This window comes from Chiloscyllium plagiosum, unplaced genomic scaffold, assembly GCF_037043375.1.
Source record: "Chiloscyllium plagiosum isolate Xiang-an unplaced genomic scaffold, Cpla_swu_hap1 HiC_scaffold_36, whole genome shotgun sequence".
Classification (NCBI taxonomy): domain Eukaryota; kingdom Metazoa; phylum Chordata; class Chondrichthyes; order Orectolobiformes; family Hemiscylliidae; genus Chiloscyllium; species Chiloscyllium plagiosum.
In genome coordinates this window covers 5096599-5118384 of record NW_028270174.1, presented here as the reverse complement: position 1 = coordinate 5118384, position 21786 = coordinate 5096599, and the positions used below count along the sequence as shown (strand labels likewise).

At 45.6% G+C, this 21786-nt stretch overlaps 1 protein-coding gene across 1 annotated transcript in view; it reads right to left on the bottom strand.

The window, feature by feature from the left end:
* dnajb14 (DnaJ heat shock protein family (Hsp40) member B14) overlaps positions 1-21786 on the bottom strand; it is a 41818-nt gene extending 20032 nt beyond the window's left edge. Inside the window, exons 1-2 of the mRNA XM_043674465.2 lie at positions 21505-21786; positions 3286-3469 (exon numbers count right to left, since the gene is read on the bottom strand). Of these exons, the coding sequence (XP_043530400.2) occupies positions 3286-3469; positions 21505-21637 (317 nt within the window). The 5' untranslated portion in view covers positions 21638-21786. The remainder of the gene's footprint in view (positions 1-3285; positions 3470-21504) is intronic.

Here is a 21786-nt window from a genome sequence, read left to right as displayed (position 1 = left end):
TAGACCAGCATTCACACATAGGAACTACATGTAGGCCAGACCAGGTAAGGACAGCAGGTTTCCTTCGCTAAAGAACATTAGTGAACGAGATGGGTTTTTACAACAATTGACAGTTTTAATTCCAGATTTTTACCGAATCCAAATTCCAACATGTGCTATGGCAGGATTCAAACCCATGTCTCGAGAGGATTAATCTAGGTTCTGGATTGCTATCCCAGTGACACACCAATGCACCTGTCTGTTTCCCTCTGCACAGATGCTGCCCAGACCTTCTGGATATTCCAGCATGTTTTGTGTTTATTTCTAAAGCTGGAGCCTAGCTTTATTATTAAGAACAAAAGAAATGTTATAGGTAAAAACAAGGACTGCAGATGCTGAAAACCAGATTCTAGATTAGAGTGGTGCTGGAGAAGCACAGCAGGCCAGGCAGCATCCGAGGAGCAGGAAAATCGACGTTTCGGGCAAAAGCCCTTCATCAGCTCTATTCCTGATGCCCAAAACGTTGATTTTCCTGCTCTTCGGATGCTGCCTGAAAAGCAATGTTATGCATGGTTAAAGGAACCATACTACCAGTGTGCAATGGTTATACTATAGATTTCCATCATCACTGGAGTAGGTATCCTGCAAACAACAAACCTCAAAAAGCACGATTCATCAAGGCAGTAACCACTCAATGGTAAACAATAGGAACTCCACCCCCTGCAAGTTCCCCTCCAAGCCTTACGCCATCCTGACCTGGAAATATATCCTTGTTCCTTCAGGGTCACTGGGTCAAAATCCTGGAACCTCCCTAAGCACATGGACTGCAGCGGGTCAAGAAGGCAGCTCACCCCCACCTTCTCAAGGGGCAACTAGGGACGAGGCAATAAATACTGGTCAGCCAGCAACATCCATGTCACACAAGTGAATAAAACAAAAGCAAGATACTGTGGATGCTGGAAGTCTGAGGCAAACACAGAGAATGCTGGAGAAATTCTATAGGTCTGAGAGCATTCGTGGAGCCAGAAACACTGTCAATGTTTAACTCCTCTTCAGAACTCAGTAAACACTGCAGAGTTTTCACCTCAAAGTCCTTTGGGATTGATCAACGCATCTCCTACAGAACAACAGTTCCCATGTTTCAGCAACATATTAAAAACATCCCTAAACACTTCACAGGAGCAATTCACAAACAAAATATTTGATACTGAGCCTCAGTGTCAGGACAGGCAACCAAAAGCCCAGGTATCCGTGGGGGCCTTTTATCTGGGAACAGAACGGTATGTACTGTGGTGTTAAACACCATTCGGGAGTGTTTCAGGGTTCCCACTCCAGCTGGGCCTTTGCTGCTGAGGAAGATAGTGGGCCTGAAAGGTGCATTTTACTTTGGCCTTCCCATTCTCTGGGCCGGCTTCTCAGAGAGCGGCAATCAGGTTTTGGGAGAGAATTACCGAGCTTAGAGCCCAGGCAGCTAAAAATAAAGGCACAGCTGTTAATGGAGGAGCGATGGAAGTCAAGATGGGGCAGCGCAGTGGCTCAGTGGTCAGCACTGCTGCTTCACAGCGCCAGGGATCCGGGTTCGATTCCAGCCTCGAGCGACTGTGTGATGTTTGCACGAACTTCCTGTGTCTGCGTGGGTTTCCTCTCGGATGTTTCGGTTTCCTCCCACAATCCAAAGATGTGCAGATTAGGTGAATTGGCCGTGCTAAATTGCCCATAGTATTCAGGAGATGTGTAGGTTAGGTGCATTGATATGGGGTAAATGTAGGATAATAGGGTAGGGGGAATGGGTCTGGGTGGGTTACTTGTTGAAGGGTTGATGTGGACTTGTTGGGCTGAATGGCCTGTTTCCACACTATAGGGATTCTATGACTCTATGTATGGGAGACCGGAATCAGAGCACTGGAGAGATTTCAGAGGATTGTCAAAGCAGGTTGGAGTGATAGGTGCCCGCAGAAAAGAAATATTCATTCAGTGATTAATGAGGCTGAATAATATATTTGAAATGACTTCATTGAAGCACACTAGATATCCTGAGCAAATACAGACAATGGACTCATTATATTTAGACTGCTACAAGTTAACCCACTGAATCCAGCTCTTCTGAAAAATACTGAGCCACAGCTGCACACCTAAATATGATTTCAAATGCTGAGAACTTATCTGACGTGGAAGCAAATGCTTTAGAAATGAAAAGGCTGGTTCTTTCTTTAAAGTCAAATAAGATTTTCATACATCTTTAATTCGCTGAAAAATTTTAAATCTTTGATCTTTTATTTACTTTTGGGTTACGAATTTTTAGGAAACAGGTCGGGGTGGTATTAACCAGCCTAATCAGCCTGTCCTTATAGCTCAAACCCTAAAGGAGAGGTTGAATAGATGAGGGCTGTTTTCCCTGGAGCGTCAGAGGCTGAGGGGTGCCCTTACAGGAGTTTATAAAATCATGAGGGGCATAGATAGGGTAAATAGCCAAGGTCTCTTTCTCATGGTAGTGGAGTCCAAAACTAGAGGGCACAGGTTTCAGGCGAAAGTGGAAGAAGATTTAATAGGGAGCTAAGGGCAGCCCAGTGGCTCAGTGGTTAGCACTGCTGCCTCACAGCACCAGGTACCCAGGTTCGATTCCTGCCTCGGGCGACTGTCTGTGTGGGTTTCCTCCGGGTGCTCCGGTTTCCTCCCACAATCCAAAGATGTGCAGGTTAGGTGAACTAATCATGCTAAATTGCCCATACTGTTAGGTGCATTAGTCAGGGGTAAATATAGGGTAGGGTGGGTTACTCTTTGGAGGGTTGGTGTGGACTCGTTGGGCCGAATGGCCTGTTTCCACACTGTGGGGAATCTGATCTAATCTAAACTGGACAGTTCCAATAGAAGTGCCAAGCACAGGAAAAGGGGCTGAATGGCCTCCTCTGTGCTCAATGAATAGATTTAAGGCAATCTGAAGCAACTGCACACAGCCCTTCACAATTTTTAAAGAACCTCTGTGCTTGTTGCATCCACTAATTGAACGTGAGTCATTTCATGGTGCAGATGGCATAGTATTACCCAGAGAGCAATGAGAATATGAATGCACTCCCACTGGGACTGGTGACATGAATAGTATAGGTACAGTTGAAGGTAAGCTGGAGAAAGAGTTCGAAGGTTATGCCGATAGGGAAAGATGAAGGAGGCCTGTGTGGTGCAGTAACACTAGTATAGGCCTGTTGGGCAGAATGGTTGGCTTCTAAGCTTTGGTGCCAATGTAACAAATATGGAAAAAGCATCATGGCACAGTTGCATTGTCTCTCACAGTGTGGCCATAGTCTATACCTCTGGACTCCTTCCAGCTGCTCTTTTGTGTAGACCTTTGCTGAGTCAGCTTTGTTCTCCTTCTCCAACGTGGGCCCATTCTCGACCCTGGTGTCTGCAGATTTCCGCTGGTACGGTTTACCCGACTCGGATCGATTCCCGCCACCAGCTGCACTCCCATTTCTGGTGATTGCGTCTATTAATGCTAAAAGAAAGAGAAGGGAAACAAAGGGAGATTAAAGATTGATAGGTATTGACAGAGGGGTAGAGAGCACTCCAACTCCACCAGCAACCTGCAGCCTTCTCCCAGATACTGAACAGCTTCCATTATAACATGACAGTCCATGAGGAGAACAGCATTCCAATCAGCGTGTACACAACTGCCAAAAACCATCTAATTTACAACACTCCAACTTTCCTCCTGAATCTCTCTCACACACACACACAGAACTCAAATTCATGTAGTGGAGGAGATGGAGGTAATCGCACTCGACTATAATTCAGAGGCCCTGATGCTAATCGTCTATGATAGAAACTCAGGCTCAAACATGATAGACATGGGTTCAAATCCCAACCATGGCACCTGGTGAACTTTTAAAAAATTCAATGAATTGGAATAGTCTGTACAACACTGACAGTGATCATTAAATGGAGCAATTGCCAATGCCACTGTGGTACTGTTTACCTCAGACAGCTGTCGAGGCTGGGTCATTAACTATGTTCAAACAGAGAGATTTTTAACCAGTAAAAGAATCAAGCGATATGTGGAAATAGTAGGAAAGTGGAGTTGAGGATGATCAGATCAAGCGCAGCAGGTCAGGCAGCATTACCAAGGAGCAGGAGAATCGACGTTTCAGGCATGAGCCCTTCTTCAGGAATAAGTTTCCTGAAGAAGGGCTCATGCCCGAAACGTCCATTCTCCTGCTCCTTGGATGCTGCCTGACCTGCTGCGCTTTTCCAGCAACACATTTTCAGCTCTGATCTCCAGCATCTGCAGTCCTCACTTTCTCCTCGATGATCAGATCAACCATAGTCTCACAGGGCGGCACAGTGGCTCAGTGGTTAGCACTGCTGCCTCACAGCGCCAGGGTCCCAGGTTCGATTCCACCCTTGGGCGACTGTCTGTGTTGAATTTGCACATTCTCCCCGTGTCTGCGTGGGTTTCCTCTGGGTGCTCCGGTTTCTTCCCACAGTCCAAAGATGTGCAGGTTAGGGTGGATTGGCCATGTTAAATTGCCCATAGTCAGAGGGAAATGGGTCTGGGTGGGTTACTCTTAGGAGGGTTGGTGTGGACCACATTGTAGGGAATCTAATCTAATCTAATCTAATTAAATGGCGGAGCAGATTCAATGGGGCTGAATGGCCTACTTTTGCTCCTACATTTTATAGGCAAGATGGCCCCCTGCACAGTTTGCGGCGATGACATTGTGAGGACATTGTGTACCTACCCCCTCCCTCCTTCCCTCTCTCCTGCTGGCTGTTTCCCAGCACCCACCCTCCAACTACCTATAATCCCACAATTTCCCTCCCACTGGCTGTTATCCTACAAGTCCCCTCGCGCTGGCTGTTGCCCCTCAGGGGTTGGCTGTTAACCTCCACTTCTACACTGACAGTTGGTTACTGTGTCAACAATAAACACAGTTGACCATCAATTATGTCACTGATGCCCTTTAGGAAAGGAAATCTGCCACCCTTTTCTTATGTGACTCCAGACCCAAAATTGACTCATGATTACTCTCAAGGTGAATTCGCAACAGGCAACAAATGCTGGCCTTACCATTGATGCCACATCCTATGGAAGAATAAATAAAAATCGCACAAGATTCTACTTACTCTCATATACATGGGTACAGACACAGAAACAGAGATACATACACACATACAGAGTCAAAGAATGTGGCGCTGGAAAAGCACAGCCGGTCACGCTGCATCCAAAGAGCAGGCGAGTCAATATTTCGAGCAGAAACTCTTCATCAGGAATGAGGGGGTGGTCCAAGGGGGCTAGGAGATAAATAGGAGGGGGGGTGGGTAGCTGGGAATGTGATAGGTAGATGGAGGTGGGGCTGAAGGTGATAGGTTGGAGAGGAGGGTGGAGCAGATAGGTGGGAAGGAAGATGGACAGGTAGGATTGTTCAAGAGGGTGGTGCCAAGTTGGAAGGTTGGATCTGGGATAAGGTGGGTTGCATTCATACAGTGACCGTCATAACCTCAGAGCACCTCATAATCATCTTTAAAGGCAATCTGTGCACAGGAAGCTCCAATAAACTGTGATCGTGGCTAAATAATTTGATTTTTTTTAGCAACACTGGCTGAGTGAGACATATCAGCCCGGAATGACTACTAGAACTCACCTGATCTTTGTCCAAATATTTTCCATGGAATTTTTTATATCCACCCGAGAGGCCTGGGGTGAACATTTTAAGGGCACATCTTTTCCTTACATGGAGGTTTCAATTATAAAGTTCTTCCTTGGGTGAATAAACCATCTGTTAGTTTGAATGCCCATTCTCCTCACCACTGCTTGATAAATGCCTCTGTTATGGGACCACAGATGTGATGACACATCAAAGTTATCACACAGGAACAGGCAGTTCAGCCTAATGGGCCCATCCAGTATCTATACGGCACACAAGCCTCTGCCCATTCTTCTACTCTTTCTCCCTCATGTGTTTATCAAGTCTCCCCTTGAATAGATCAATACAATTTGTTTGAACCTTTCCTAAGGAACAAAGCTCTATGGTCTCCCCACTCCGCGGGAACAGAGAATTTTCCAGAATTTCTGATTGAATTTAATTGTGCGACTAATTTTGATGATCCCTAGTTCTTGCCTTCTGTAGCATTGGGGAACATCTTCTCTACATCTGTCCTTCTGAGAGAGGTGAAAGGACCATCCACTCTCAATGCTAGAGACTACTCCTGCTCCCAGCTTTAACCACAGGAGATGTCCTAACATCTTTCCTGTTGCATCTTGGGGTTACCATTGACCGGAAACTGAGTAAGTCACATAAATATTATGGCTACAGCAGCAGGTCAGAGGCTAAGTATCTAGCAACAAATAGCTCACCTCCTGATTCCCCAAAGCCTGTCCAATGCACAAGTCAGGAGTGTGATGGCAAACTATGCAAGACTACGGGCCAAGTACAGGAAAATGGGATTGGAATAGTTAGATGGTTGTTTTTGACAAGCACAGACATGATGGGCCAAAAGGTTTTTCCTGTGCTGTAGGTCTCTATGACTGTATGGTTCTCCACTTCTCTGGATGGGTATAGGCCCAACAACACTCAAGAAGGTCAACACCATCCTGGACAAAGCAGCCCCTGATTGATTGGCGCCACATCCACAAACATCCACTTCCTCCACCACCGATACTCAGTAGTAGCAGTGTGTACCATCTACAAGGTGCTAAGCAGAAATTCACCAAAGATCCTCAGGCATCATCTTCCAAACCCATGACCACTTCCATTCAGAAGGAGTAGGGCAGCAGATATATGGGAACACCACCCCCCGCAAGGCTCCATCCAAGCCACTCACCATCCTGACTTGGAAACATATCTCCGTTCCTTCACTGTCACTGGGTCAAAATACTGGAATTCCCTCCCAAAGGGCATTGTGGGTCAACCTACAACACATGGTCTGCAACGGTTCAAGAAGGCAGCTCACCCCCACCTTCTCAAGGGGCAACTGGGGATTTGGACAATTCATGCTGGGTCCGGCCAGTGACACCCTCACCCCATGAGTGAATTTTGACGGTTCTACTTCTTTGCATCCCGAAGTACAATTTCTGGATGGTTGGCAGTGACAGAGTAATGAGAAAAAATAAAGATGGGGAAAGGATCAATAATGAATGAGCTACTTCAAGAAACTTTGGTTAAGTGAAAGAGAAAAAAGTATGTGCACAGTTGCAGAAACTGACAAAAGAAAAGCTGAAATCATGCTCCAACAACTTGAGCAAGAGCTCAAAGTCAGACCAGGGAAAACATGAGCAAAGGATGCTGAATCAGTTGTAAGCAAGAGTCTCTGGAGGTCACAGGAGCAGCATTTGCGAAGCTCTGGGGATCGCACATGTTCTGAATAATGCTGCCCTATTCGGGAGCAGCAACGCAAGCTGCTGAGCAAAACAGCTGAGTACCTAACAAAAACACAAAGAAAACTTCACAGCCCGCAGAATTCCACCGGAAACTAGCAGTGAATGTAAAATACAACCCCTGAACAAGTGCAGCTCCAAAAACACTCAAGAAGCTTGACACTAGTCAGGACAAAGCAGCCCCATTTGACTGGCACCACATCCACAAACATTCATTCTTCCCACCGCCGACGCTCAGTAGCAGCAGTGTGTACCCTCTACAAGATGCCCTGCAGAAATTCACCAAAAATCCTTAGTCAGTACCTTCCAAACCCATGATCACTTCCACCTAAAAGGACAAGGGCAGCAAATACATGAGAAAACCACCCCCTGCAAGTTCCTCTCCGAGACACTCACCATCTGACATGGAAATATATCACTGTTCCTTCAGTGTCACTGGGTCAGAATCCTGGAATCCACCCTAAGGGCATTGTGGGTCTACCTACAGCACATGGACTGCAGTGGTTCAAGAAGGCAGCTTACCCCGACCTTCTCAAGGGACAACTAGGAACGGGCAATAAATGTTAGGCCCAGCCAGTGACACCCACTCCTATTAGTGATTTGTTTTTTAAAAATGGAAGGGTTTACCATGCTGAGCAGGCCATTTAGCCCAATTGGCAAGGTTAGATCTAACGGAATACAGGGAGAACTAGCCATTTGGACACAGAACTGGCTCAAAGGTAGAAGACAGAGGGTGGTGGTGGAGGGTTGTTTTTCAGATTGGAGGCCTGTGACCAGTGGAGTGCCACAAGGATCGGTGCTAGGTCCACTACTTTTTGTCATTTATTGGAGGTAGTGGACAGCGAAGATTACAAAAGGATCTTGATCAGATGGGCCAATGGGCTGAGAAGTGGCAGATGGAGTTCAATTCAGATAAATGCGAGATGCTGCATTTTGGGAAAGCAAATTTTAGCAGGACTTATACACTTAATGGTAAGGTCCTAGGGAGTGTTGCTGAACAAAGAGACCTTGGAGTGCTGGTTCATAGCTCCTTGAAAGTGGAGTCGCAGGTAGGTAGGATAATGAAGAAGGTGTTTGGTATGCTTTCCTTTATTGGTCAGAGTATTGAGTACAGGAGTTGGGAGGTCATGTTGCTGCTGTACAGGACATTGGTTAGGCCACTGTTGGAATACTGTGTGCAATTCTGGTCTCCTTCCTATCGGAAAGACGTTGTGAAACTTGAAAGGGTTCAGAAAAGATTTACAAGGGACGGGTTGGACCAAAGTGTCTGTTTCCATGCTGTACATCTCTATGACTATGATTCTATGATCCAAACTAGTGTTTTTGCTCCACACAAACCTCCTTCCCAAATCTATTTATCAAATCCAGGATAACAGGTCAGAATTGTCTGGAATACATGGTTGGATTTTCCAGGATTGAGGAGAGATTGAATATTCCTATTGCTCAACAGAAGGTAAATATCTCTCACACAGTACTGATCAAAATGATCTCTCTTCTGTTCCTATTTAATGTATCCAAGTGTGCAGCATAGAAAGAGGCCATTCAGTCCATCGTGAACCCTATGCTAGGTCTGAGAGCTATCCAATGATCTCATTTCTTGTTCTTCTCCCCCCATATTCTTCACAGCCTGACAAATGTCTCCTTTTGCAGTATTATCTAATTTCCTTTTGAATCTGCCACCACTGCATTCTCAGGCGCCCTGCTCCTGATCATAACAGCTTCCTTTGTTAAAAGAATTCTCATCTTCCTTCTTGGATGTTGTCTCAGTTCTTGTCACTCTTGGCTACTTACACTTCTGCTGCTGGAAATACTTCCACGTGTCCACTCTCACCAAGGAAGCTGGTCATGATTTGCAACATGTCCACTGAATACATTGAACAGATGTACTGAAAAGGACATCCTTTGTTACATGTGCCTCGGTTACTGGACTAGAGCTTTTTAAGTGAATCACTCTATGTTGAATTAGAACATAGAACATGGAACATAGAACAACACAGCGCAGAACAGGCCTTTCGGCCCTCAATGTTGCACCAACCTGTGAACTAATCTATGCCCACCCCCCTACACTATCCCAAAATCATCCATGTGCTTATCCAAGGATTGTTTAAATCTCCCTAATGTGGCTGAGTTGACTACACTGGCAGGCAGTGCATTCCACGCCCTTACCACTCTCTGCGTAAAGAACCTGCCTCTGACATCTGTCTTAAATCTATCACCCTTCAATTTGCAGTTATGCCCCTTCATACAAGCTGACGTCATTATCCTCAGAAAAAGACTTTCACTGTCTACCTCTATCTAATCCTCCGGTCATCTTGTAGAACATAGAACATAGAAGAATACAGCGCAGTACAGGCCCTTTGGCCCTCGATGTTGTGCCGATCCAAGCCCACCTAACCTACACTAGCCCACTATCCTCCATATGCCTATCCAATACCCGTTTAAATGCCCATGAGGGAGAGTCCACCACTGCTACTGGCAGGGCATTCCATGAACTCACGAATCGCTGAGTAAAGAATCTACCCCTAACATCTGTCCTATACCTACCACCCCTTAATTTAAAGCTATGCCCCCTCGTAATAGCTGACTCCATACGTGGAAAAAGGTTCTCACGGTCAACCCTATCTAAACCCCTAATCATCTTGTACACCTCTATCAAGTCACCCCTAAACCTTCTTTTCTCCAGTGAAAACAACCCAAAGTGCCTCAGCCTTTCCTCATACGATCTTCCTACCATACCAGGCAACATCCTGGCAAACCTCCTCTGCACCCGTTCCAGTGCCTCCACATCCTTCCTATAGTATGGCGACCAAAACTGCACACAATACTCCAGGTGCAGCCGCACCAGAGTCTCATACAACTGCAACATGACCTCAGTACTCCGGAACTCAATTCCTCTACCAATAAAAGCCAGTACGCCATATGCCTTCTTCACCGCACTATTTACCTGGGTGGCAACTTTCAAAGATCTGTGTACATGGACACCAAGATCCCTCTGCTCATCCACACTACCAAGTATCCGACCATTAGCCCAGTACCCCATCTTTTTGTTACTCTTACCAAAGTGAATCACCTCACACTTAGCTACATTGAACTCCATTTCCCACCTTTCTGCCCAGTTCTGCAGCTTCTCTATATCCCGCTGCAACCTGCCACATCCTTCATCACTGTCAACAACTCCTCCGACTTTCGTATCATCTGCAAACTTCTAGCCCCTCCTCCAGGTCATTTATAAAAATGACAAACAGCAATGGTCCCAAAACAGATCCTTGCGGAACACCGCTAGTAACGGCACTCCAAGATGAACCTTTACCATCAACTACTACCCTCTGTCTTCTTCCAGCCAGCCAATTCCTAATAAACCTCCAACTCACCCTCAATGCCATACCTCTGTATTTTTTGAAGTAGCCTACCATGGGGAACCTTATCAAACGCCTTACTAAAATCCATATACACCACATCTACCGCTTTCCCCTCGTCCACCTCCTTAGTCACCTTCTCAAAGAATTCAGTAAGGTTTGTGAGGCACGACCTGCCCTTCACAAAACCATGCTGACTATCCTTGATCACATTATTCCTATCCAGATGTTCATAACTCCTATCCCTTACAATTCTCTCTAAGACTTTGCCCACAACAGAAGTGAGACTCACCGGCCTATAGTTACTAGGGTTATCCCTACTCCCCTTCTTGAACAAGGGAACCACATTTGCTAGCCTCCAGTCTTCTGGCACAACTCCTGTAGACAACGAGGACATAAATATCAAGGCCAATGGCTCTGCAATCTCCTCCCTTGCTTCCCAGAGAATCCTAGGATAAATGCCAACAGGCCCAGGGGACTTATCTATTTTCACCCTTTCCAGAATTTCCAACACCTCTTCCCTACATACCTCAAAGCCGTCTATTCTACTTAATTGTGACTTAGTATTCACATCGGCAACAATGTCCTGTTCCTGAGTGAATACTGACGAAAAGTATTCATTCAGTGTCTCCCCAATCTCTTCAGCCTCCACACGCAACTTCCCACTACTATCCTTGACTGGACCTATTCCTACCCTAGTCATTCTTTTATTCCTGACATACCTATAGAAAGCCTTAGGGTTTTCCCTAATCCTACCAAATTTGATAGAGATTTGTATGTCTCTATCAAATCTTCTCTTAGCCTTCTTCTTTCCAATGAGAACAGACCCAAGTCTCTCAGCCTTTCCTCATAAGATCTTCCCTCCAGACCAGGCAACAACCTGGTAAATCTCCTTTGCACCTTTTCCAATGCTTCCACATCCTTCCTGTAATGGGGCGACCAGAACTGTACACAATATTCCAAGTGTAGCCGCACTAGCATTTTGTGTAGTTGCAGCATGACATTATGGCTCTGGAACTCAATCCCTCAACCAATAAAACCTAACACACCATACGCCTTCTTAACCGCACTATCCACCTGGGTGGCAACTTTCAGGGATCTATGTACATGGACTCCAAGATCCCTCTGCACATCCACACTACTAAGAATCTTTCCATTGACCCAGTACTCTGTCTTCCTGTTATTCTTCCCAAAGTGAATCATCTCACATTTATCTGCATTGAATTCCATTTGCCATCTCTCAGCCCAATTCTGCAGTTTATCCGAGTCCCCCTGCAACCTGTAACATTCTTCCACACTGTCCACTACTCCACCGGCTTTCGTGTCATCTGCAAACTTACTAGCCCATCCATCTTGGCCTGCGTTCAAGTCGTTTATAAAAATGACAAACAGCAGTGGTCCCAAAACAGATCCTTGTGACACACCACTAACACTCGGACTCCAGGCTGAATATTTTCCATCAACCACCACTCGCTGCCTTCTTTCAGAAAGCCAGTTTCTAATCCAAACTGCTAAATCACCCTCAATCCCATGCCTATGCATTTTCTCCAAAAGCCTACCATGTGGAATCTTATCGAAGGCTTTACTGAAGTCCATGTACACCACGTCAAATGCCCTACCCTCATCTACATGCTTGGTCACCTTCTCAAAAAACTCAATGAGGTTTGTGAGATGTGACCTGCCCTTTACGAAACTCTGTTGACTATCTGCATCAAACTGTTGCTTGCTCGATGATTATAAATCCTAACTCTTATAATCCTTTCCAAAACTTTTCCTACAACAGACATAAGGCTCACGGGTCTGTAATTACCTGGGTCATCTTTACTGCCCTTCTTGAACAAGGGCACAACATCTACAAATCTCCAGTCCTGTGTTACTAAACCTGTAGATAATGATGACTCAAATATCAAAGCCAAAGGCTCCAACACCTCCTCCCTAGCTTCCTGGAGAATCCTTGGATAAATCCCATCTGGCCCATGGGACTTGTCTACTTTCACTCCTTCTAGAATTGATAACACCTCTTCCTTATTAATCTCAATCCTTTGTAGTCTAATATCTCGTATCTCATTCTTTTCCTCTACAATATTCTCCTTTCCTGAGTGAAAACTGATGAGAAATATTCGTTTAGCACCTCTCGGATCTCCATAGGGTCCACACACAACTTCCCACTTCTGTCTTTGACTGGCCCTATTCCTATCCTAATCATCCTTTTATTCCTCACATACCTATAGAAAGCTTTAGGGTTCTCCTTTATTCTATTTGCTAATGACTACTCATGTCCTCTCTTTACTCTTCTTAACTCTCTCTTTAAATCCTTCCTCACTGATCTGTAACTCTCCATCGCCTCATCTGAACCATCTCGCCTCATCAACACATAAGCCTCCTTCTTCTTCGTAACAAGAGATGCAATTTCTGTTGTAAACCACGGTTCCCTTACCTTCTCACTTCCTCCCTGCCAGACAGGGACATACCTATCAAGGACACGCAATATCTGTTCCTTATACCAGCTCCACATTTTGATTGTCCCCATCCCCAGAATTTTGTTACCTCATTCTATGCATCCTAAGTCTTTCCTAATTGCACTATAATTGCCCTTCTCCCCCCCCCCCCCCCCCCCCCCCCCCCCCAAGCTCTAACTCTTGCTCTGTGGCATGTACCTATCCCTTTCCATTGCTAAACTAAATGTAACTGAATTATGGTCACTCTCTCCAAAGTGTTCACCTATTACTAAATCAAACACCTGGCCTGGTTCATTACCAAACACCAGATCCAGTGTGGCCTCCCCTATTTGTCGGCCCTTCGACATACTGTGTCAGGAAACCCTCCTGCACACATTGGACAAAAACTGATGCATCCGACGTACTCGAGTTATAGCATTTCCAAGCACAGTAACAGGCCATTCACCCAATGAGCCCACTTAGCATTTACTCTCCATATAAGCCTCCTCCCCACCCGGTCAGTATCTCCTGCTATCCCTCTCTCACTTGTTTTTCATGAATCCCTATTTGATTTATTTGTGTCTGTATTGATAGCTCCTGGTCTCAGACTCCTCAACAAGTATAAACATTTTCTCTCCTTCTACCCTGTCAAACCCTCTCTCTGGTTACCACTCAGTCTTCCCTTTCTCAGGAAAACAAAAGCCCATTCACGTTTAAAATCTCTTAATTCTCTGGTTCCAATTTGCAAATAAACAGGATAAATAAATGCTAAACTCACTCAGTTGTGGACACAACATCCTTTACAATATTCTACTCAAAAGACACAAGAAAACATTCACAATCCATTGGTATAAGACACTGCTTAAAAACAGCATTGCCAGTTGCAGCCCACAACAGTTTTTTTAGGAAGTGAAGACTCAAACTATGCAAATTCTAGATGCTGAGATATGTTTAACTAACCAGCTGACTTGCAATTTATACAAACCCTTGAATTGCTTCACTGGGGCATAATCAGAAAAGACATGTGGTCTCAAAGAATGAGGGACCATGTCATTGAAATACATAAAATTGGACACAATTACTGCCCCATCAGTCTAGTCTCGATCTTCAGTGAAGTAATAGAAGGTGTCATCAAGAGTGCTATCACCTCAGCAATAACCTGCTCAGTGACCCCCAGTTTGGGTTCCCCCAGGGTCACTCAGCTCCTGACCTCATTCCGCCCTTGGTTCAAACATGGACAAAAGAAATGGATTCCGGAGAGGAGGGGAGGGGAGAGGGACAGCCCTTGACATCAAGGCCGCATTTGACCGAGTATGGCATCAAGGAGTCCTGGCAAACTGGAATCTATCAGGGGGCAAACACTCTGCTGGTTAGTCATACCTGGCACAAAGGAAGATAGTTGTGGTTATGGACAGTCAGTCATCTCAGCTTCAGGACATCTCTGCAGGAGACCCTCAGGATAGTGTCCTCGGCTCAACTACCTTCAGCTGCTTCATTAATGACCTACCCTCTGTCATAAGGTCAGAGGTGGGGATGTTTGCCAATGATTGCACAATGTTCAGCACCATTCACAGCTCCTCAGATACTGAAGCAGCCTGTGTTCAAATGCAACAAGATCTGGACAATATCCAGGTTTGGGCTGGCAAGTGGCAAGTAACATTCACGCCACACAAATGCCAGACAATGACTATCATCAATAAGAGACGCTGTAACGACCACCACTTAACTTTCAACGGTATTATCATCATTGAATTCCCCACTGTCAACATCCTTGCGGTTACCATTGACCAGAAACTCAACTGTACTCACCACATAAACACAGTGTCTACAAAAGCAGGTCAGAGACTAGGGATACTGCGGCACATAACTCATCTCTGACACCCCTAAGTCTATGCACCATCTACAAGGCACAAGTCAGGAGTGTGATGGAATACTCCCCACTTGCCTGGATGAGTTCAGCTCCAACAACACTCAAGAAGCTTGACACCATCCAGGACAAAGCAACTTGCTTGATTGACACCACATCCACAAACATTCAATCCCTCCACCACCGGCCCTCAGTACACACTGCTGCTACTATCTACAAGATGCACTGCAGAAACTCACCAAAGATCCTTACACAGCACCTTCCAAACCAATGACCACTTCCAGCTAGAAGGACAAGGGCAGCAGGAACACCATCCCCTGCAAGTTCCCCTCCAACCCACTCACCACCCTGACTTGGAAATATATCGTTGTTCCTTCACAGTTATTGGGTCAAGATCCTGGAATTTCCTCCCTACTGGCATTGTGGGTCAACCCACAACAAGTGGACTGCAGCGGCTGAAGGAGGCAGCTCACCACCTCTTTCTCAAGGGCAAATAAGGATGGGCTATCAATGCTGGCCCAGCTAGCGATGCCAAGTCCCACAAATGAATAAAAAAACAACAGGTAGATTTCCCCCAGGCTGGAGGTGGTTTCCTTAGGAGAAAATTCCAAAGTGTGGGTATTAAGCTTCTGAAAGTACAAAAAAGGAAGGATTTACATTTCTATAGCACCGTTCACACTTTCAGGAAGCATTTAGAGCCAACAAGGTGCAGTCACCATTGTGATGGAAGAACAGCAGCTGTCAATTTGCGCACAGAAAGCCCCTGGAAAGATGTATTATGATAATGACCATGGACCATGTTTCTTAAGTGATGTTGGTTTAGGAATAAATATTTGCTCATGACTCCAGGGAGACTGTAGTTGCAATAGAGGCCGAGGGATCTTTTGCATTCACTTGAAGGGTCAGACAACCTCAGCTAATTAAGAACAGAAAATGCTGGAAAAACTCAGCAGGTCTGGCAGCATCTGTGGAGAGAGAAACAGACTCAACATTTCTGACCCAGTGACCCTGCTTCAGGATCATATGTACCTTGATGTAATGTTTCATTTAAAGACAGCCCCTCTGACTCCCTCAGCACTGCACATGGTCTAAGTGCTCAAGTCTCTCTCCCCATAACCTCCTGAATCAGAGGCTAGGACCCTGCCACTGAACTCAAGCCAACATTGCAGTGGAGGACACAAGAAAGGCCAGTGGGTCAGTGAATTCAAGGGTGTGAGTTGTGAAGGTACAGATGGCGGAAGGATGAGGTTATGCATCAATTTAATGGTAAAGGTAAAAATTTTAAATCTGCAACAATGGGGGTCACAATATGTATCAGTGAAAATTGAAAGATTTAGTATGGGAAAATGAAAGAGTTACTTTGTTTGAAAACAGTGATTCTATTGCATTTGTGGCACCAAAGTAAATATCCTTGAAAGTTCCAACTGCAACAGTAATTGGCCTAAAGGAGAATTTGATATTAGTCACTTGCTGAAAAGCTGTGATTGGAGGACAGAACGATCAGTCATTCACCCCCATCAGGATTCTGCGCTGGAGAAATCAGCCTCACAAATTAGAGTTTACCAATAAACAAACCAAAGGAATTGCAGCTGCTGTAAATCAGAAACAAAACCAGAAATTGCTGTTCTCAGGAAGGGTCACTCGACCCAAAACATTAACTTTGATTTCTCTCCACAGATGCTGCCAGACATAAAATCATAGAGTCATAAAGATGTACAGCAAGGAAACAGACCCTTCGGTTCAACTCATCCATGCCGACCAGATATCCCAACCCAATCTAGTCCCAGCTGCCAGCACCCGGCCCATATCCCTCCAAACACTTCCTATTCATACACCCACCCAAATGCCTTTTAAATGTTGCAATTGTACCAGCCTCCATCACTTCCTCTGGCAACTCATTCCATACACGTACTACCCTCTGCATGGTTTGCCCCTCAGGTCTCTTTTATATCTTTCCCCTCTTACCCTAAACCTATGCCCTCTAGTTCTGCACTCCTCCACCCCAGGGAAGAGACTATGTCTATTTATCCTATCCGTGCCCCTCATAATTTTGTAAATCTCTATAAGGTCACCCCTCAGCCTCCGACACTCCAGGGAAAACAGCCCCAGCCTGTTCAGCCTCTCACTTTAGCTCACGTCCTCCAACCATGGCAACTTCCTTATAAATCTTTTCTGAACTCTTTCACAACATCCTTCCAATAGGAAGGAGACCAGATACGCATGCAATATTCCAAATACTGAGCTTTTCCAGCAATTTCTGTATTTGTTACAGACTTTAACAAGAATTGCTTTCTGCATAATGAGAAGATCTTTAAAAATGACTTCTGCAGGGTCCCAGGTTAACATAGTCAGATTCTTTCACTGTCTTTGAAACAATGGTTCAGAAAAGTTTGGAAACTCTATCCCGCTGAGTGGGATCAATCCTTTATTAAGTATTTTCACTGGGTGTGGATCATTTTACAGTGGCCCATTTTATGGTTAAACAAAACTCTACTAGATGCAAAACATCAATGTTAAGACTGAATGTGTACCACAGAAACAGACTATTCCACCCCTCCACAATCAACTAATGCTTCCATTTCTTTCTCCTTCATGCATTTAGCTTCCCCTTAAGAAATTACTTTGATCTGAAACCACCCATAATCACAGAGAGTAGGTTTGTGCAATATCACAAATTGTGTAATTGATTATAAAGCTGGATAACATTCATATTTCTGGGTTTCTCTCCTACACAGCTCACATTTATATAGTGCCTGTCATCCCAAGCTGATTTACAGGATCATGAAAGCACAGAATTGGATGCTGAGCCACGCAAGACAACATCGGGACAAGTCGCATCTGCTGAGTGAGGGGGGCCAGGTTCAAGCAATGTCTTCAAAAGGAGAGAGGAGCAGAGAGAGAATTCTAGAGCTCAACCCCTTAGCAGCTGGATGCACAGCCAGCAATGAGGAGAAAGTGCGCGAGGGAGAAAGATTGTTAGAGATGAAGCATAAACAAACAAGACTTTCAAGTACTCTGGAGGCTTACGAAAGTATAAATAGACTATGCATTTTAGCTGCGGAGGCACATAAATGGTTCAAAAATGACACTGTTATTCTGTCACAAGTGAATCCAAATGTACTGGTAGTCTCAAATTAAATAAAATTACCTCAATGCCAGTAACCATACATTGAGCATATAACATCTTAAATGCATGATAGACCTGCCAATCAAAACACGTTTTGCTTTCATATTTGCCAATGCACATTGACTCTCAGAAGGTCATTTTCAAGGTAAACACTTTCCCTCCCTCCCTCTCATCACAATCAGGCAACATTACTTTCAAAGAGGGACCTGGAAACTTCAGCTCAAAACATCTTGTCCTACACAAGTACTCACTCGCTATTCCAAGAACCATAAATTCTAGAAGTGGCATCCTCAGAGATGCACAAAGACACCTCATCTGCTAGGAGAAAAACATTATAATTTAAAAATAAATATAATTGCATCCATACTGATTGTAGCAATCGCATGCACTTTTATGTTGAAACCAGAGACAGTATTAGAAGATCCTGAAGGGTTTTGACAGGATGGCTATGGACACAATATTCCCCTTGTGGGAGAATACTAGGAACTGAAGCGTTAACTCTGCTTTCTCTCCACAGATACTGCCAGACCTGCTGAGTTTTTCCAACAATATCTACTTTTGTTTAGAACTGAGGGTCACCCTTTCAAAATAAGGGATTACCCATTTAAAACAGAGATGAGGTGAGAGAGGGACATGGGTCTTTGGGACTGTCTTCCTCAAAAGGCAGGGGTAGGTAGAATACTGATAGAGCTGAAAGATTATTGGGGATTGCAGAATAATCAGATCAGCTGCAATCTTATTGAATTGCGAAGTAGTATTGAGGGGACGAATAGCTACAGCTTGCTCCTTGTTTGTGTATTCAGTTGAATCAGAATAGCAACAAGAGTCTGTAATCCAAATGGCCTGCATAGTTTCTGGAGACTGACCCCTTACCTTCTCAAAGGGTTGCAACACCTACTCTCAATTTCTATGTTACCACCTGACTTGCAAAGCCTCCCACTAGACAGTCAAAGTTACAATATTCATTTGGCATAATAAGCAGAGCTGAGGTTATTGCAAACTCCTTGGGGATGGGGAGAGGTTGTAGGGCTACAAGAAACAAGAATAAACATTACTATTAGCCAGGGAAAAAAGCACTTGGCCAGTGATTGATTGATTGATTAACTGCAGGCTTGGGAATCTGGAACTGATTTACAACTAGGTCCCCACAGATAGTTGGATTGATCACTAGCTGGGTCCTGGAAATCTGGGACTGATCAACAGCTGGGCCTAGGGTTTCCAGGATTAATTACCCACTGGGCCCGTGAAGCTGGGATTGACGACTGAATCCCAGGAATCTGGGATTAGAGTCATAGAGATGTACAGCATGGAAACAGACCCTTCGGTCCAACCCATCCATGCCGACCAGATATCCCAACCCAATCTAGTCCCATCTGCCAGCGGCCGGCCCATATCCCTCCAAACCCTTCCTATTCATATACCCATCCAAATGCCTCATAAATGTTGCAATTGTACCAGCCTCCATCACATCCTCTGGCAGCTCATTCCATACACATACCACCCTCTGCATGGAAAAAGTTGCCCCTTAGGTCTCTTTTATATCTTTCCCCTCTCACCCTAAACCTATGCCTTCTAGTTCTGGACTCCCTGACCCCAGGGAAAAGACTTTGTCTATTTATCCTGTCCATGCCCCTCATAATTTTGTAAACCTCTATAAGGTCACCCCTCAGCCTCTGACGCTCCAGGGAAAACAGCCCCAGCCTGTTCAGCCTCTCCCTGTAGCTCAAATCCTCCAACCCTGGCAACATCCTTGTAAATCTTTTCTGAACCCTTTCAAGTTTCACAACATCTTTCCGATAGGAAGGAGACCAGAATTGCACGCAATATTCCAACAATAGCCTAACAAATGTCCTGTACAGCTGCAACATGACATCCCAACTCCTGTACTCAATACTCTGACCAATAAAGGAAAGCATACCAAATGCCTTCTTCACTATCCTATCTACCTGCAACTCCACTTTCAAGGAGCTATGAACCTGCACTCCAAGGTCTCTTTGTTCAGCAACAATCTCTAGGACCTTACCATTAAGTGTAGAAGTCCTGCTAAGATTTGCTTTCCCAAAATGCAGCACCTCGCATTTATCTGAATTAAAGTCCATCTGCCACTTCTCTGCCCATTGGCCCATCTGGTTGTCTTGTTGTCTAGAGGAATTAAGGGCTACGGGGAGAACGCTGGTAAGTGGAGCTGAAATGCACATCAGCCATGATTGAATGGCGGAGTGGACTCGATGGGCCGAATGGCCTTACATCCACTCCTATGTCTTATGGTCCAGATCCTGTTGTAATCTGAAGTAACCCTCTTCACTGTCCACTACACCTCCAATTTTGGTGTCATCTACAAACTTACTAACTGTACTTCTTATGCTCGCATCCAAATCATTTATTTAAATGACGAAAAGTAGAGGGCCCAGCACCGATCCTTGTGGTACTCCAGATTGATTGACAGCTGGAGGCTTTGGGAATCTGGGATTGATGGATAGCTGGGGGTGCTGGGAATCTGGGATTGATTGACAGCTGGCCCTGGGAATCTGGGACTGATTGACAGCTGGGCCCTGGGAATCTGGGATTCATTGACAGTTGGCCCTGGGAATCTGGGACTGATTGACAGCTGGGCCCTGGGAATCTGGGACTGACTGACAGCTGGGGGCCCTGGGAATCTGGGATTGATTGACAGCTGGGCCCTGGGAATCTGGGATTCATTGACAGTTGGCCCTGGGAATCTGGGACTGATTGACAGCTGGGCCCTGGGAATCTGGGACTGATTGACAGTTGGGGGCCCTGGGAATCTGGGATTGATTGACAGCTGGCCCTGGGAATCTGGGACTGATTGACAGCTGGGGGCCCTGGGAATCTGGGATTCATTGACAGCTGGGCCCTGGGAATCTGGAACTGATTGACAGCTGGGCCCTGGGAATCTGGAACTGATTGACAGCTGGGGGCCCTGGGAATCTGGGATTCATTGACAGCTGGGCCCTGGGAATCTGGAACTGATTGACAGCTGGGCCCTGGGAATCTGGAACTGATTGACAGCTGGGGGCCCTGGGAATCTGGGATTGATTGACAGCTGGGGGCCCTGGGAATCTGGGATTGATTGACAGTTGGGCCCTGGGAATCTGGAACTGATTGACAGCTGGGCCCTGGGAATCTGTGATTGATTGACAGCTGGGCCCTGGGAATCTGGGATTGATTGACAGCTGGGGGCTCTGGTGAAATCAGCGCTTGTTGCAACAACAGAGCCACATTGCAAACCAAGCTGCCATCCCTGACCGTGGGAAATCCTTCCCCCTAAAACCCTGGGCCCTCTCGCAGTTTATATTTTCTGAAGCGATCCCTCTCCCCCTCCTCCATTTCCCTTCCTGCAGCCTCACCTTTCGCCTCGGCAGAAGGATACAGCTTCTCCGCCTTGTTGAGGAATTTGAGCGCTTTCTCCGGCTCTCCTTCCCGCAAAGCTTTCCTGGCAATCTGCAAACACTTCTCCGCCTCGTCCTTGTTCCCTTCCATGGTTTAACTTCCTCCTCCTCTTCCTTTAGCCGGAGTCTTTAACCAGGAAATAAACAGGTTGCACACCCAGACCATCAGAAAGCAACCTCCAGCTCACTCAATGCGAACCCCGGGCACAGGCTGCAGTCGCCCTCCTGCACCTCACACCC